At 46.5% G+C, this 17,598-nt stretch overlaps 2 protein-coding genes across 10 annotated transcripts in view; one reads left to right on the forward strand and one right to left on the reverse strand.

Moving 5' to 3' along the window:
* On the reverse strand, positions 1-16,995 carry HDAC3 (histone deacetylase 3). 3 transcript variants are annotated; one of them, XM_017872928.1, is made up of 15 exons: positions 16,915-16,995; positions 16,184-16,266; positions 14,446-14,588; positions 9,697-9,778; positions 9,513-9,569; positions 9,332-9,387; positions 8,822-8,955; positions 8,218-8,298; positions 7,772-7,845; positions 7,552-7,616; positions 5,635-5,724; positions 5,454-5,512; positions 5,126-5,205; positions 4,649-4,806; positions 1-663 (listed from the first exon to the last, which is right to left on the reverse strand). In XM_017872928.1, exons 2-15 carry the CDS (start codon positions 16,250-16,252, stop codon positions 594-596), a joined length of 1,218 nt encoding a protein of 405 aa, XP_017728417.1. In that variant the 5' UTR covers positions 16,253-16,266; positions 16,915-16,995; the 3' UTR covers positions 1-593. The 3 variants fall into 3 exon arrangements, with proteins under 3 accessions (XP_017728417.1, XP_017728416.1, XP_017728418.1); XM_017872927.1 differs by lacking the exon at positions 16,915-16,995 and adding an exon at positions 16,373-16,502; XM_017872929.1 differs by lacking the exons at positions 16,184-16,266; positions 16,915-16,995 and adding an exon at positions 10,346-10,370 and having other exon boundaries at positions 5-663; positions 14,446-14,499.
* Positions 16,541-17,598, forward strand: part of RELL2 (RELT like 2) — a 4,177-nt gene continuing 3,119 nt past the window's right edge. For 2 of the 7 annotated variants that reach the window (XM_017872930.1, XM_017872934.1), the window contains exon 1: positions 17,265-17,379. The gene's annotated coding sequence lies outside the window, so the exon portion shown is untranslated. Of the gene's footprint in view, positions 17,387-17,598 lie in introns of all 7 variants that reach the window. The other 5 variants (XM_017872933.1, XM_017872935.1, XM_017872932.1 and 2 more) reach the window with 5 other exon arrangements.

Raw genomic sequence — 17,598 nt, forward strand, 5'->3', positions numbered from 1 at the left:
AAAGGTACAAAAAATACCGACTTAGTTTATTGGATAAAAACAGTGGTAAAATGGACATAAAGCCAAAAGTGAGAACAGAACATTTTCATATCTTCCCAACACTTGAAAACATACTTCCCATCATCTGGGATTCAGGTGTCAGGGACCCAGAGCCCCTGCCAAATCCCTCTCTCTTCATCTTCCCTGGAACCAAGGGGAGGAAGAAGTCAGAACCCAGGGGAGAAGGAAGTCAGAGACAATCTCAGTCCTTGTCTACCCGTTCGTCCCTCAAAATCTCTGGGTTGGAGGGAAGCAGGGAAGAAATAAGGGACAAGGGGGGCTAAGGACTGGCCTCCAGGGCCCACTGCCAATAATGTCCCATATAGCTATCCTTGTCCATATCTCATCCCTAATAGGTACCACTGTCAGGCCTTAGGAGAGAGAGGAAAAGGGGGTAGATGGTTCGAGAACCAAATGTGGTCTCCAGACTCTTTCCCAGAGTCAGCAAAAGCCCTGGGGTGACCACTCCAGGACTCTAGGAGCCACTCCTTTTCCCTCCAGTCCAACCAAGAGGTGAAAAGAAATTCCTTGGGACACAGCATCCCAAGCCACTCTTAAATCTCCACATCACTTTCCTTGTCATTGTCATGGTCTCCATCATAGAACTCATTGGGTGCCTCTGGCCTGCAAAGCAAGGGGAGAGAGGTCAGGATCTCACTCCAAGTTCTAATCTTCTCCCATCACCCTCTTCCAAAGCCATTTCTCAGGCCCCATTGAGAACCACTCCTCCTCTTGTTGGTAGAGACTGCTATTCATTCACCCATTCACGTATCAAATAAACATTAAGGAACTACTCTATACAGACATTGTCATAAACCTTAGCAGTACAGTAGAGTAACAAGCCAGACAAGGTTTGTCTATCCTCAAAAAGCTTACCTAATAAATGAGACTAGTAACAAAGTAAATAAATATGATAATTTCAGATGATGGAGAGTACAATTAATAAAATGAAGTGATATGACTGAAGGTGATGGGAGCAAAAGGGTGAAATTTCAGACAGGAATACTGGCACATAAGACCTTATGAATGTAAGACCTCAAGTCTCAGGAGGAGCTAACCAGGGAAAGACTTCAGGAAGGCCATTCCAAGCTGCAAGAAAACCAACTACAGAGATCATGAAATGGAAAGAGACTGATGTACTCCAGTAAGAACAAGGAGGCCAGGACAGCTGGGAGCACTGTGCACGAAGGAGAGTAGTTAGAAATGAGATCCTGGGTATAGGTAAGGGCTAGCATGCAGGACCTTTTTAAGCCACAGTCAAAATTTTGGATTTTCTTCTAAGTGCAAGGTAAAGGAGAGTTTTAATTTTAAGAAGAGTGATGTGGTATTATAAACCCACAGTGAAAGAATGGATGTGAAAGCAAAACAGGGCCCAACAGGTACTCAATATTGGTTTCTTTCTTTTTCAAAAAGTATTCTCAAAGGCCAGGTGTGGTGGCTCACACCTGTAATCCCGCACTTTGGGAGGCCAAGGCAGGTGGATCACAAGGTCAAGAGATCAAGACCATCCTGGCCAACATGGTGAAACCCCGTTTCTACTCTAAAAATACAAAAATTAGCCGGGTGTGGTGGCGCATGCCTGTAATCTCAGCTACTCAGGAGGCTGAGGCAGGAGAATCGCTTGAACCTGGGAGGCAGAGGTTGCAGTGAGCCGGGATTAGCCACTGCACTCCAGCCTGGCAACAGAGTGAGACTCTGTCTCAAAAAAAAAAAGAAAAAGAAAAAGGAAAAAAAAATAGAAACGTATTCTCTGGGACACGGAGAATAGAGAAAGTCATCAAAGAGAAACTATGGAACTAAGCCAGGAAAGGCCTTATCTGCTGGGTAAGCAATGTCTCAGTTACTTCTAAGTGCACAGCGTTAAAGGTGTGGAATCAGAGAATCAGGTTGAATCTCAGCCCTGATATTTAACTAGCCATGTGACCTTCAGAAAGTTACTTAGTCTCACCGGGCGAGGTGGCTCATGCCTGTAACCTGTAATCCTAGCACTTTGGGAGGCCCAGGCAGGCGGATCACCTGAGGTCAGGAGTTTGAGACCAGCCTAACATGGAGAAACCCCATTTCTACTAAAAATACAAAAAAAAATTAGCTGGGCGTGGAGGCGCATGCCTGTAATCCCAGCTACTTGGGAGGCTAAGGCAGGAGAATCGCTGGAACCCGGGAGGCAGAGGTTGCGGTGAGCCGAGATCATGCCATTGTACTCCAGCCTGGGCAAAAAGAGCGAAACTCTGTCTCAAAAAAAAAAAAAGAAAGAAAGAAAGAAAGAAAGTTACTTAGTCTTGCTGAGCCTTAGATTCCTCCAGTGTTAATCTGAGAATAAAAGCTATCAGAGTTGTCTGATGGCAACAGAATGATTATACATATGTTGTAATAGACAGCACTTAGTAGTGTCTGGTGCTTGGCAAACCCACAAAAAGTGGTAACTCTTCCTATTTCTACTCTGCAAGTCATATGCAAGCTGGAGCTATAGGCATCAAAGAAGAACAGAAACTCAGTGGGTGGCCTGACAGAGAGGTAGGGCTTAGGAACAGGAAGAGGCCTGAGGCTTCTGCTGGCTGTTGAAAGCGGGTGGTATTATTATAATGCAGAGACTAGGCCCAGATGCCAGCGTGGAGCTATTGATAAAAAACCCAAACCTCTACAAAAGGAAGAACTTAAAAACAGGTTTTACCAAACCAAACCAGACAATGAAAAGCAATTTCCGTAAATCCTGGAAGCCCTGAAGCCAGATGTTCAGACACTTCCTCACCCAGGAGAGGGGATCAGGGGATATCCTTGGAGGAGGAGAGCTGGAGAGGGCCCCAAGAGTCAGAGCAGTAAAGCCCAGGTCCAGAGGAGAGATACGGAGGCCTGAACTCTAAGACAGAAGCAGATTCTAGAAGGGGCTGAGAAGCCCATCAAGCTCTGCAGCAGAGCCGGCTCAAACCTCTAACCCTGCGTGGGAGCAGGACTGTGTGTCCCACAGGTGTCCAGCTGTGGTTATCCCTCAGTCATGTAAGGAAATCTGCTCTCCATTAAGTGCATCTGTTTCTGTACTTCTGGGTTCTGTTGTCTTTTCCTTTCATTTTGCAGTAAAGTTTTGGGATTTAAAAAAAATTCTATCCTATCCTTTTTCCCCCTAATTCATTCCACCTACAAATATTTTGTATGTATCTCAGAAAGATAAAGACTTTTTTTTTTTTTTGAAAAACAACATAACCACAATACAATTATCCCACCTGAAAAAATTAACAGAGCAAAGAAATCAAAGAGCCTTAGAGAGCAGTATGCAGGCAGTGACCTGTCCAGCTCAAGACCTGGAAAGACTGAGTAAAATGCTGGCAAGACTATAAGCCACTACAGACTTTCTGGATGGTAATTTGGCAGCAAATATAAAAAATTTTAGGCCGGGCGCAGTGGCTCACGCTTGTAATCCCAGCACTTTGGGAGGCCAAGGCTGGCAGATCACGACATCAGGAGATCGAGACCATCCTGGCTAACACAGTGAAACCCCATCTCTACTAAAAATACAAAAAAATTAGCCAGGCGTGGTGGTGGGCGCCTGTAATCCCAGCTACTCAGGAGGCTGAGACAGGAGAATGGCGTGAACCCGGGAGGCGGAGCTTGCAGTAAGCCTAGATCGCGCCACTGCACTCTAGCCTGGGTGACAAAGCGAGACTCCATCTCAAAAAAATAAAATAAAAATAAAAATAAAAAATGTAGGCCAGGCTCAGTGGCTCACGCCTATAATCCCAGCACTTTGGAAGGCCAGGGTGGGAATTGGAGCCCAGGAGTTTGAGAGCAGCCTGGGCAACAAGGCAAGACTCCGTCTCTACAAAAAAAAAAAAAATTAACCAGGTGTGGTGGTGCACACCTATGATCCCAGCTACTCGACACGCTGAGGCAGGAGGATCACTTGAACCTAGGAGTTCAAGATTGCAGTGAGCTATAATCATGCCACTGTACTCCAGCCTGGATGACAGAATGAGACCTTGTCTCAAAAAAAAAAAAAAAAAAATTAGTGCACACAGCCTTTGACCTAGCAGCAACCGTTCTACTATCTAACCCACTCAAACAAGAATGCAAAGATGTATATGTAAGGGGGTTCATTGCCACATTATTACTGTAATACCAAAAAAATGGAAAATAATCTATCCACACAATAGATTATTATACAGCTGATAAAATACTGAGGCAGATTTATATTAGCTAACTGGAACCAGCCATATCATGTAAAGCAGCATATGTAGAATGACTCTATTTGTATTTATAAAAAACTAAAAACCACACAAACTGTAAATGAGTGTGTATGTGTTTGTTTATATGTACATACAGAACAGCATATTTGCAATCTATAGAAAAAGGCCTATCTAAAATAAAAACTATTAACAGTGGTTACTCCTGTGGAATGGGTCTGGGATTGTGTGAAAGCAAACAACATATTTTGATGCTGTTTTAAAATTTTACAATAAATACGTGTTATAACAGCAAAGAAAAGAGTGAGGAAATTGTAGCAGACTAAAGGAAGTAAGCCAGAAGCAAGTAAGCTAATACCTTCTCATTTACTTTTTCCCTTTTAAACCTCCCCAGCAAGCCTATTGGAAGTAGGCTGAAGTCCCTGCTCCCAGACCTGCTATAGTTCTCCTCAGGACCCCTCTCCTCTGCATCAGCCTCATCAGTCCTGTCATAGGTCAGGAGGTCTGCAGGCACGTCATGAATCTGGACACTAGGTGCATGGTTCAGCATCTTCAGATTTTCAAAGATTGTCTGGCGGATCTGGTCCAGATACTGGTTAGAAATGAGGAATAGAGAGCGAGAAGTTCCCAGTGATTCCCAGGGCATACAATCTCCTAGTTGCCTTTTACCCCTACCATCCTGGTTTTCATCTCGATGGTACCTCTAGTTCAGGTCCCCCAATTGATAGCTGTCCCTCCCCACCAACCCCAACTGCCTCTACTTTAACCTGGACTGCCTCCTAGCCAATAACAGTGACAGTGATGACTTAGAACTTCCTTCTCCTTGGTTTTTCCTACTTCCCACATCTTTGACTTCTCCTGAGTTCCACCTTTCAGGAGAAGTTTGTGCTCAGCTTTTCTGAGCTGCTGACCTGGCGTGAGTTCTGATTCTCGATGCGGGTGCTGACATCTGGATGAAGTGTGAAGTCTGGGGCAAAGTACTCGAAGTATTCTTGGGGAGGAGAGGAGAAAGTATGGCTCAGACTGAGAAAGGCAGCTACCAAGATTTCCCAATCTTTTTCCTTCCCATCCAGAACACCTACATAATAGCTGCCCAATCTTTTCCCTGCTCTGAGCCCAGGGGTTTAGTCTGCAGAGCTCTGAAAGTGTAAAATTTCCCATCTGCCTTCAAACCAGGTCATTCTGGAATCTGGTGAGAACAGCCTTCCTGTTATGGGGGTGTTGTGGGGTAGTCCTTACCACTATAGGGAAGCTCCTCACTAATGGCCTCTTCTACCAGCAGCGATGTCTCATATGTCCTGAAACCAACCAGCAAAGGGGAGCAGGCTGACCAAGTGGGCTGAAGGGCCCACGTGGCCATATCTGAGGGACACCCTAGCTCACACTGGACAACAGGGGAGGAAATCAGGAGGGTGCTCACCAGCAACGGGCAACATTTCGGACAGTATAACCACCACCACCCAGCACCAGTAGAGGGATATTGAAGCTCTTGACATATTCGACGCATTCCCTGTTAAAAGGAACCAGAGGAAGATGTGGAGGTTATCAAAAGACAAGGTAAATACCTTTAGGTATTGCCTGAAAGGAGCACAAGAAAACTATAAATGTTCCAAATCTTTAGCTGCATAGTGAAATTCATTATGTCATACCCTTAAGATTTGCATATACTTTATATGCTGTGTCTCAATAAAAATTTTAAAATAAAGCACAGTCCCACCTCTGTTCTGCTCAACACCCTCCCTGGCACCCTGCGTGTTAACCAACTACTCTCATCAATGCAAGTTCTGTCAATTCTAGCCTTGAAAATATAACTCATGCCCGGTGCGGTGCTTACGCCTGTAATGCTAGCACTTTGGGAGGCTGAAGCAGATGGATTGCCTGAGCTCAGGAGTTTGAGACCAGCCTGGGCAACGTGGCAAAACTCAGTCTCTACTAAAAATAAAAAATATACATATATACTTATATAGAGAGAGAGAGCACCAGGTATGATGGCACATGCCTGTAGTCCCAGCTACTCAGGAGGCTGAGGCAGGAGAATCGCTTGAACCCAGGAGGCGGAGCTTGCAGTGAGCCAAGATCGTGCCACTGCACTCCAGCCTGGGCGACAGAGCAAGACTCCATCTCAAAAAAGAAAAAAAAAAAAACCATATATATGTGTGTGTGTGTTGAAACAGCCGGGTTGTGGCTGTTGTTCTTCATTGCCACCTCCTTCACCTTAGTCTGGGCACCTAACCAACACCATGGCTTCCCAACTGGTCTTCCCACTTCCATCCCCATTCCCCATCCCAACTTTTCTCTATTCAGCAGTCAGAATAGTCACTTTCAAACACAGATTGGATCATGTCACTTTCCTGCTTAAAATCCTTCAATGGTTTCCCATCATGTTTGGAATATAATTCAAACTCCTTACCAGGGTTTAAAGGCTCTGCACAATCTCACCATGGCCAGCTTCTCAGACCTCACCTCAAACTACCTCCAGCCTGCTCCCTGCATTCTACTTCATCAGCTCATTCTTGCTACAGCCTTTTTTTTTTTTTTTTTTAAAGAAACAGTGTCTCACTCTGTTGCCCAGACTGAAGTCCAGTGGCATAATCATAGCTCACTGTAACCTCAAACTCCTGGGCTCAAGTGATCCTCCTGCCTCAGCTTCCTGAGTAGCTAGGACTATAGGCATGCACCATCATGCCCAGCTGATGTTGTTTTTTATTTTCTGTAGAGATGGCTCTTGCTACATTGCCCAGGCTGGTCTCAAACTCCTAGCCTCAGGCAATTCTCCCACTTTGGCCTCTCAAAGTGTTGGGATTATAGGTGTGTGCCACTGGGCCCAGCCCTCAGAGCCTTTTGTGGGCCTTTGTCAACGCTTTGGACAGGCTTCTCTCTGCTCCTCTTATGACTCACTCCTTAGTCTCCAGGTCTCAGCTCAAATTTTACTTCTTCAGAAAAACTTTTCCAAATCATGCTATCTAAAGTAGGTCCCCCATTGTATCCTGTGTCTCAGCTTTCTTTTTTCTTTCATAGAATCTATAATAATCTATTTCATTTGATTATTTATTTTTTGTCTGTTTCCTAAACTGTAAACTCCACAGGAGACTCCTCATTCCATCCCCATGATGTGGTATGATGCCTGGAACATAATAGGTGCTTAATAAAAATATATTGTGAATGAATGACCATCTAGGGAACTCTGTTCAAGATGACATTTCTAGTTCAAGTACAATTTATAGCTACTTTTGATTTCCAAGCAGAGGTGAGGCCCATTCCCCAACTACCCCCACCCACGTACTGAAGTTCAAGGCCACTTGAAAACCTTGCGGAGAAGAAGGAGAGCAAGTCTCACCCATGCCCTCGGATGCTGAGGTTAAAGCAGCCCAATCGATCACAGCCCAGAGAGTCAGCTCCACACTGCAAAAAGCAAAAGCCCAGGCAAGTGCAGTGAGATAACTGACCAGAACATCACAGATACCCCGTCTATCACCAACCTAAAGAACCTCCTCTTCCCTTGCCCTCTTTCCCCAAGCCCAGGCAGAACACTCCTGAGGAGGAACTGACAGTATTACCTGGAGCACAATGCATGTGGGTTGGTAGAAGTCCACTACCTGGTTGATAACCGGCTGGAAAAGGTGCTTGTAACCTGGGAGAGGGCCAAAGATGGGCACCTGGCACCCCAAGGGGATGGGGAGACAGGGAACAAAAGGAAAAAGGGGGTTGAGCGAGCATGTAGCCCAGGAAAGGGGCAACCCAAAAGAACCAAATCATTGGTCTGAAACTTCTGGAAGGGATCCCAGACTGCTGTGAATGACTGATGAAAGCCAATGACTTTTCCCAGAAAAAAGCACATATACATGATATGTTGCATACAATTCCCAGGGATTCATGGTCCCTCTGAAGGCCCTTCATCCTTAAGGACACCTGGACCCAACAGCAGACGATACGAGGCAGAAGAGGTTATTTCAAGGAGAAAAAGAAGGGGCCTAGGGAACAGAGGGAAGACTTCAATACTTACTCTGGTCATCAATGCCATCCCGCAGGGGCACATTCAGACAGTAGTAGCGGCCACTCTCTGCCCCGACTTCATACATGTCACCTGTAGGGAAGCGGGTGGTGGTAGCCACACATGGGAAGCACCCACAGCCCAGTTGTTTCAACCCCAATCCGCACTCTGGGAGCCTCTCACTGCATCTATGTAGCTTCACCATAAACTCCCTAGAGCCACTAAATCTCTTGCAGCTTGCATTCATTTGGCAAAGAGTTTTGGGGGATCTACTCTCAGCCAACTGTGTCCTAGGCAGTAGGGATGCAGCAGTGAACGGAACTAATGAAATTTACGATATGCCACCAAGCTTATATTCTTAGGGAGTAGGCAGGAGGGAGGCAATAAACAAAACAAAAGAAAAAACCACAATAAACATAAATAGCAGTGAGTGTTCTGAGGAAATGAGGCTGATGTAACAGAGGAATGGGGAAAGAGGTGATTGTGACAACTGGGGTAGTCAGGAAAGGCTTCTCTGAGGAGGGGACACCTGAGATGAGACTAGAAGGCTGAGAAGGAGGCACTCATAGTAAAAAGCTGAAGGGTGCAAATGGGAAAGTAATCCCTATTCCCATACCTGTGCCAGGGAAGAAGTAATTTCCGTATTTGTGGAAGGACACCGTCATGACCCGGTCAGTGAGGTAGAAAGCTTCCTGAACCCCGTCACCATGGTGGATGTCAATATCAATGTAAAGCACCCGAGGGTGGTACCTGGAGGGAAGCCAAAGCCAGGGTCTGAGCTAGAAGAGAACCCCTGACCCACTCCTCCCAAACACCGGGTCTCGAATTGTGAAGAGTCTGCTTCTGCCCTGGTCACCTGAAACTTAGTATCACCAGTTCCCTAAAGGCAACTGGGGGCTCCAGGCTAGAGGCTAGAGGCAGGGACAGAAGAGGGATATGCAGAGAAGGCTGAAATGTGAGCAGGCAGCAGGGAATCTGCAGCAGTGGAAGAGGCAGCCTGAATAAAGCATCAAGAACTTGGGAGAAGCTAGTCAGGGAGGAGGGAGGTCAAGGTCAGGGCTGGGTCTGAGAGACCTTCTCAGCCAAGAATCCCGTAACTGCCCCCATCTCCTCCTGGGCTACTTACTTGAGCAGCTCCAGGATGCCAATCACAATGTCGTTGACATAGCAGAAGCCAGAGGCCTATGGCAAGACAGTGGTCTCATAAAGAGAGGAGCAATTCCCCTACCCAGCTGCCTGCCCCCCACCATCATCCTAAACACCTACCCGAGGATGGCCACTGTCTTTCCCATCACCTCCTCACTCACCTCAAACTTCTTGGCATGGTGCAGACCACCAGCCCAGTTAATGGCAATATCACAGATCTGAAAGACAAATACCCAAGTCACAGTCCTTCCTGCCCACCCCTCAAGCTGGGAGCCCAGGATCAGGGTTAAATCCCGAGTCCAGGGATCTAGAGGAAAGGAGGAACAGGACTCGGGACTATGTCACCTTGTTGTTCAGCTGGGTTGCTCCTTGCAGAGATGCGCCTGTGTAACGCGAGCAGAACTCAAAGAGCCCGGGAAACACTGGGCTGCAGGGAAGAGGAACAAGTTGGAACCCTCCTGCCTCTGTCTGGGCCCTTCCCATAGCTCCCTCCCCACTCCAGATTCTTCCAATCTCCATTTTTCAAGAACCTTCTCTCCCCCTCCTACACACCTGTGCTATCTGCAAATTTATTCAACAAATATTTTGGATCAAACCATGTACCAAGCCCTGTGCAAGGCACTGGATGGGAAGTAAAGAAGCATTTAACTGTCAGGGAGTTTGTATCCTAGCTGGGGAAAGAAGCAAGCAGCTTCCAGGTACTGAAGTACAATGTTAAAAGGAAATCAGTTGAAAGAAAACATGAGCTCTGTTTTTCTTAGTCTCAGTGTAACACATTTTAACATAATGTTCAATAATATTCTTCACAGTCACACATTTTAAAGAAAGAATTGTATACCTACATGTGTGAAACGGTGATGAGATAACCCACAAAAAGCCTGTGGCACAGTATACAGTATCTGCTAAGCCTTTAATAAATGTCAGTTATAATTATTACCATTGTTATTCTTTATAAAAAGCAAAGGCTTGAAGCCAGACACAAAAGGCTACTTACTGTATGACTCCATTTATGCAACATTCTGGAAAAAGTAAAATATAAGGACAGACATCAGATCAGTAGTTGGCTGGATCTAGGTTGGAGAGAAGATATTAACTACAAAAGGGTGAGTGACCTTTGTCAGGTAATGGAAATTTCCTATACCTTGATACTTTTTTTTTTTTGTAGAGACAGGGTCTCACTATGTTGCCCAAGCTGGTCTCGAACTCCTAGGCATAAGTTATCCTCCTGCCTTGGCCTTCCAAAGTGTTGGGACTACAGGTGTGAGCCATCGGCGCTGGCCCTACACCTTGATATATTCTATCAAAACTCTCTGAACTCTTACACCTAAAAAAGGTTAATTTTACTGTATGCAAGTTATACCTATATAAACCTGACTTTTTAAAGAGGAAAGGCTTAGGCAATCCCTAGTTTTAGGTCTCAAAAAAAAGAAAAATAGTGCAGCTGACACATTTGACCATGTGAAAAACAGAACTGTAGAGGCTTTTCGTTTATTTGTTTTTTAAGATGGAGTCTCGCTCTGTCGCCCAGGCTGGGGTGCAGTGGCCTCACCGCAGCCTCCGCCTCCCAGGTTCCAGCGAGAATTGTAGAGTTTTACAGTTTCTCAAAAGGTTTGGAAAGAATTAGAGATTAATACCTAGAAAACTAAGCAAATGAAAAAATAATGCAATTGTCAGCTCCAGGAAAAACAAAAAGCTTTAGAAGAAAATAGATTAAATCACACTATACTATTTGGCTTGATAGTAAATGAATCTTTCAGAGTTATAATAATGTAAACATAGAATACTGATTTATTTTTAAATTATTATGAAGCTGAAAGGGGAAAGGAAGCCAACGTGATGGTGTAAGAAGACTAAATGCTCATATCCCATACTAAGAGCTTAACAGATACTACCTAAAATTGACAGATGAAGAAATAGCAATGAGAGACAATACAGGAGGGCAGTATGATTACAAGCACAGATTCTGGAGCCAGACTACTTAGGTTCAAATTCTAGTTCTTTAACACCTACTAATGATAGTGAGGTTGTACAAACTGTTTAACCTTTCTGTGCCTAAGTGTCCTCTTCTGTAAAAGGAAACAATAATAGATCCTGCTTCACAGGGGTTGTTGAGATTAAATAAGCTAACGGCTGTAAAGCACTTAGAACAGTACCTAGTATATAACAGGTATTCCCTAAGGATTACAGATTAGTAATAATAGTCAATTAATATTATTATTATTTAAAAATCCAAAGGTAAATACCAGAAGACATAGGGAAAGGAGCTGAAAGTGGCTGTCACTGGGCAGAGGGATTTATGGGTGAAAGGGAGAGATCTAGAATTTTTTTTTTTTTTTGAGAGAGTCTCGCTCTGTTGTCCAGGCTGGAGTACAATGGCGCAATCTCAGCTCACTGCAACCTCCGCCTCCTGGCTTCAAGCAATTATCCTGCCTCAGTCTCCCAGAGCAGCTGGAACTAAAGGCATGCACCACCACGCCTGGCTAATTTTTGTATTTTTAGTAGAGATGGGATTTCACCATGTTGGCCAGGCTGGTCTTGAACTCCTGACCTTAGGTGATCCACCCGCCTCGGCCTCCTAAAGTGCTGGGATTACAGGCATGAGCTACCACGCCCGGCCTGGGACTGCTTTTTTATTTTTTTCATTTAAAGGCCTGTAGTACAATTTGGCTATTTATGTTAGAGTACTTTGAAAGCAATTGGAAATTCATTAAACAGAAGAAAAATTCCTGATTCTCATCAGAAATACAGATAAGACAACTGTAACTTGTTTGACAGGAAGACTGATGCAGCATAAATAGCCCAGAGATAGTATTCTAATTAGCATTCCCTAATTGCACAAACAGCATCTACAGGACCCCAGTGTGGCTTAAGGGCTGACCCTGTATTCTCAGACCTAGAAAGTGAGCTCAGAAATAGCAGCAGGAATATTAACAAAAAAACAAGAACTCTCCCGAGACAGCACGTGACTGAACACCAAATGAGCAGTGCAGTGTGTGCAGGACAGAGCTCTATGGGCTGGTGTGGTCAAGAAAGGTTTCATGGAGATGGTGTGCGAAGACTGAGAAGGCCTTGAAGAGGCTGAATACAGAACTAAGGGCATTCCAGGAAGGCATCCCGTGCAGCTAAGGTGTAGGGATAAAGTTGGAAAGGTGCCAATGCCATCCTAATGAGTTGGCCTCTATCCTACAGCCCTGTCATTTCTTAATGACAGAAAGATCTGTCATTAAGATCTTTCAGGAAAACAGATTAGTGGTTTAAAAACCTGGGATCTGGATCATGCACACTCCAATGGCCAGTTATGTGACTGAGGCTGTTACCTAAATATTCCCAAACCTCAGTTTACTTATGTATAACATCAGAAAAAGGTCTATTATAATATATCTAAGGACTGGCTTGAGAATTAAGTGGATTTACCAGCAACCCTTGGCATAATACCTAGAGAGTAAGCACTCAATAAATGGTAGCTATCATAAGAAACTCTACTGGATCAACAATCTGTTTTCTTCAAGAAATACATTCAAGGGAGTGACAGAAAAGCTACAAATTAAAAGTCTTAAGAGACCTATCAACCAAAAGCATTGTGTAGACCTTGTTTAGATCCAGATTTAAACTAACTACAAAATAATTATGAGACAACTGCAGAAATTTGAATACTGATTGCATATTTGATGACATTAAGGAATCACTTAACTTTTAGGTTTGATAATGATAACTTTTCTTTTAAAAGAGTATCATTTAGCGATACATAATAAAATATTTATGGATAAAAGGATATAACATCTAGGATTTGCTTTAAAACAATCTAACATGAGGGAGTATAGATGAAGTAAGAGTGGCCATTTGTTCAGCCGGGCGCAACGGCTCATGCCTGTAATCCCAGCACTTTTGGAGCCTGAGGCTGGTGGATCACCTGAGGTCAGGAGTTCAAATCAAGCCTGACCAACATGGTGAAACCCCATCTCTACTAAACATATAAAAATTATTCGGGCATGGTGGCAGGCACCTGTAATTCCAGCTACTCGGGAGTCTGAGGCATAAGAATCACTTGAACCCAGGAGGCAGAGGTTGCAGTGAGTCAAGACTGCACTCCAGCCTGGGCTACAGAGTGAGACTCTGTCTCAAAAAAAAAAAAGAGTGGCCATTTGCTCCTAAGTGTTAAAGCTAGGTGATGGATGGGAAGTCACTGCACTACTTCACTTTCTGAAATTTTTGAAATTTTCCCTAATAGAAAGTTTAAAAACAAAAATAAGTAGAATTGAGGAACTGGTAGCTGTGATGGTTACTATTTTTTCATGGATGTAGAGCAGAGTGTAAGCAAAGATCATGGCTTATCTTTGTTGTCCACTCCCTTCCCCACAGGGTCTAATCCTGACTCTTCTATGGATGATACAAGCTCAATGTAAACCTAATGGTATCAAACCACTCCTTTGTTGTTTTTTTGTTTTTTTAACTGCCCTCTTAAGATCAGGACTTTTTAAAAAACTTTGATAGCTTCCCTCTACTCTAGGGGTAAAAACCCCAATTCATAATAGAGCTGTTTACTTTTAAAAGGCCCTATTTCTTTAGCCTCAATTCAGTTCACCTCCTCTTCATATTCTGCACTTGGCCTTTTTTCTGTTCCTCAAATGAGTCATACTCAATCCTACCACAGACCCTTAGCACTTGTCCCTACTGCCTGCTATACTCCTCCCCTCACCCTTCAACCACCTTTCATCTCATTACTTCTACTCTTTTTTCAGATCTCAGCTCAATCTTTACTTCCTCTAGGAAGGCCCCACCGACCAGCCACTACACCAAGCTAAACAATTCTCCACATATATACTCTCATAATCTGTCATACACCTCCTCTTCATAAGACTTAGCAAAAATACAGTATTAAAATTTTGTTTTTGTTCATCACTGCATTCCCAGCACTTAGCACAGGGCCTGGCCTAGAACAAGTGACCAATAAATATTTATTGAATAAACAAGTAAGTGAATTATGATTCATTGACAAGTAGGCCCCCCTTGAGATCTTCCCACTGCTGCCAAAAGACCTCACTGAAGGGCTTGGCATTAAACTATTAGACATCAAAAGTCCCAGTCCTCCCTCACCAGTCATCGCCTACGTTGAAGGCATTAAGACTCTTGGTGAAGCCTTGCATATTGGTGGGGCTGACTCTCTGCAGGAAGTCAATGTAGTCCTCGGAGTGGAAGCGGCACATGTCATGCTGGGAGGCCTGGTATGGCTTGAAGACCTCGGGATGGAGACACAAGATGAACCCAGCCAGAGTCAGCCCCACTCCACAGGCTCAGACCACCCATACTGAACCCAGCCCTGGAGACTGTATGAAGCCAAACATAGCATTCCCTTCATCCCACAATCCTTAAGTCAATAGAGAGACTCCGATTAACTAAGTGAGTTATTACGAATGAGCCCCCTGAAGACCATTTCTTTTCCTTTCCACCTCCAGCTCAGCCTATTGTACCTTCTCAACTTTGAGCCCTGATCCACCTGCCCTGTTTCTTGGATCTCCTATTTCCAATTCTCTCCACGCTCATCTCCTCCCCCAAGCTCTGATTCTGTCCTCTTTCCTCTGGATTCTTCTTTCTGGAGTCAAATATATGGGATATATGTCAACTTTCTAATTAAAATCAAAAGTTTACTATCTTTGGAAAGTCGGGGGGATGTGTCACACCTCTTTGAAAACTGGACAAGAAAAAGCTTTCTTCTCCCAGAAAATGCACACAGGTACATATAGGCAAACAATCTCAAGGGATAAAGATTCCTGCACTAACATCACCTCAGTCTTTTCTATGACCAATCTATTTGTCTGTGCCTGGGCACAAGCAATGAACATTCATTCATATTGTTCACTAGCTTCCCTAGCAACACATAAAGCCTGGGCTTAGCTGTTTTGTCTTATTTTTTCTTTTGAGACAAGGTCCTCCCTGTCAACTCAGGCTGCTGATCATAGCTCACTGTAACTTCAAACTCCTGGGCCCAAGCCATCCTCTCGCCTCAGCCTCCCAAGTAGTTAGGATTACAGGCACACCCACCACACATGGCTACTTTTTTTATTTTTTATTTTTGTAGAGATGTGGGTCCCACTGTGGCCCAAGCTGGTCTCCAACTCCTGGCCTCAAGCGATCCTCCCATTTCAGCCTCCCAAAGTGCTGGGATTACAGGCATGGGCCACCACACCTGGCCTGGCTTAACTGTTACTGTCTCATATCACAGCCATAAATTCCATGCTGGGAGGACAGCATGTGTATGTCTGGGAGATGAAAAACTGGATAGCGATTAAGCAGAACCATGTAGAGGTATTCCGGGCTGAAAAAGGAATTCCTAAGATATCTCCTCTCTTCCACACGCACATACACATTTACAAACACGGCAGTATCGTTCCACCCTGGAGCCCTGGCTCCTTGGAGGTAAAGAAAGGTGGCAAAAGAGGAGTGGGAACTGAGGGTAAACCTTACACCCTGATACAGTGATATCCGCTCCCCTAACCCTAATTCCTGAGACCAAGGCCCTATCCACACTCTAAAATGCAGAGGAGGAACACTCCTTCTGTCTTCAAACCAGCCCCCACATCACCCTAACCCTAGGCCAAGGGCCAGTGTGCCTATAGTCAGAGGGTGGCCGACCTGAGCTGAGAAAGTACTTTCCATTAAGCAGAGGACGCCACCTCCAACACCCAGCACTTTCAAGGTACTCCGGTGTCTTCAGTCCAGCTCCCCGCTACTCTAGTGGCGGGTTGCACTTGATGCACTCAGTCCAGCCCACCTATCCCTTCCGCCACAGCTCGCCCCACCCCCACCAAACCCCGGCCGAGGCGGCGAAACTCACGATCATCTTCTTATAGAGACCGTAATGCAGGACCAGGCTATGGGTCAATGCCAAGCGATGGGGCTTCATAGGGTGTCCAGCTCCTGGGGGTGGGGAGAAGAGAGTTCGTCAGCTCTCACCCCGGAGTTGCAACCCCCCGCCTCAAAAACTCCGCGTCCCAACCCCTCATGCATAGCCCTGTTTCCTCACCATAGTGGAAGTTGCCCACGTCGGGGTCGTAGAAATAGGCCACGGTCTTGGCCATGGTGCCGGCGGGAGCAAGCCCCGCGCCTCCGCCGCCCGCCGCCCGCCGCCCGCCGCGAACCCCTCCCCAGCCGTGCGTGCTGCGCAAGCACGTAGCCTGCCTCTGCGGAACTGGGCGTTGCGGTCCCGCCTCCAGCCACACCCAGGCCACGCCCCCGGGGGAGCTCCGCCCCTCGCCTGGCTCCGCTCTCCCGGGAGCTGGGGCTTTGAGCGTCCCGGGTTGGGCGGGGAACTGGTAGCATCGCTCCTAGGATGCGAGGGCCATTTCTCTCCAGCCGGGGGTTAGATCCTCGGGAAGCTGAGCCATCCCATCCAACCGCTTGCCCCAAACCGGGCGCAGGCCTTGGTCACTTCTCTAGGAAGCTCGGAAGATCCCGCCACTCCGTCCCTCAAAGGTGCGGAAAGCCGGCTTCCCCCAGCCCTCGGGGAAGATTCCTGACTCTTCGCTTGGTCGAGGCATCTGAGGGCAGGAGCTAAGCCAGGCGTACCGGATAGACCAGTGGACAACACCCACGCCGGACCTCCTGTCCCCTACCCGGACCTAGACTCGGCTCCACACATTGCCCCGGGGGGGCCAGGCGCAGTCACGCGCGCGCAGAGCTCACGCTCTCCGCCCCGCACACCTGCGCTCCGCCTCCTGGTCCTGGGCCCGCGACGGGCGAAGGCATTTGGGAAGCCAGGACAGCTGCGGAGGCGATCTGCCTGACCCAGGGCCGGAGTTGCCCGGAGCCTGCCGCCGCTCTCAGTCAGCCCGCATCCTTCTCTGTCCTTCCCTCCCCCCGCCTGCCACGGCGCGGGTGTCCGCAGCCACAGCCCGGGGCCGGTGAGGCGGCGAAGGGGGAGGGGAGGAATCAAGGGATGAGCGCCGGAAGGGCGTCGGGGGCCCCGAGCCGCACTAGGACGCCCCTGGAGCCGGAACCTGAGCGGAAGCCGGAACCAGAACCAAATCACCGGTACCGGGTGGGCCAGGTGGTCAGGGTGGGAGAAACCAAAAAGGGAGAGGGGCGCGGGAGTACTGAGAGGAGGGGGCTGCAAAGGCCTGGCTCAGGCCGGCGCGGAGGAGGTGCGGGCGCTGACTCAGGCACGATTTCTGCTCCCGCCGCCTAAGAATTCCGTCCCATCTCGTGCTGCAGTGTCCTTGGGAGGGACGGAAGCACGAACAAGCTGGAAAG

This window comes from Rhinopithecus bieti, unplaced genomic scaffold (genome assembly GCF_001698545.2).
Source record: "Rhinopithecus bieti isolate Rb0 unplaced genomic scaffold, ASM169854v2 scaffold_7438, whole genome shotgun sequence".
Lineage (NCBI taxonomy): Eukaryota > Metazoa > Chordata > Mammalia > Primates > Cercopithecidae > Rhinopithecus > Rhinopithecus bieti.

Coding starts and splice junctions, on each gene's coding strand:
- HDAC3 (XM_017872927.1), bottom strand. CDS start 16,427: ATGGCCAAGACCGTGGCCTATTTCTACGACCCCGACGTGGGCAACTTC. Junction 9,779..14,445: donor TTCAACGTAGGCGATGACTG/GTGAGGGAGGAC, acceptor TCTTCCCTGCAG/CCCAGTGTTTCCCGGGCTCT. Junction 5,206..5,453: donor TGAGGAGCTTCCCTATAGTG/GTAAGGACTACC, acceptor CTCCTCCCCAAG/AATACTTCGAGTACTTTGCC.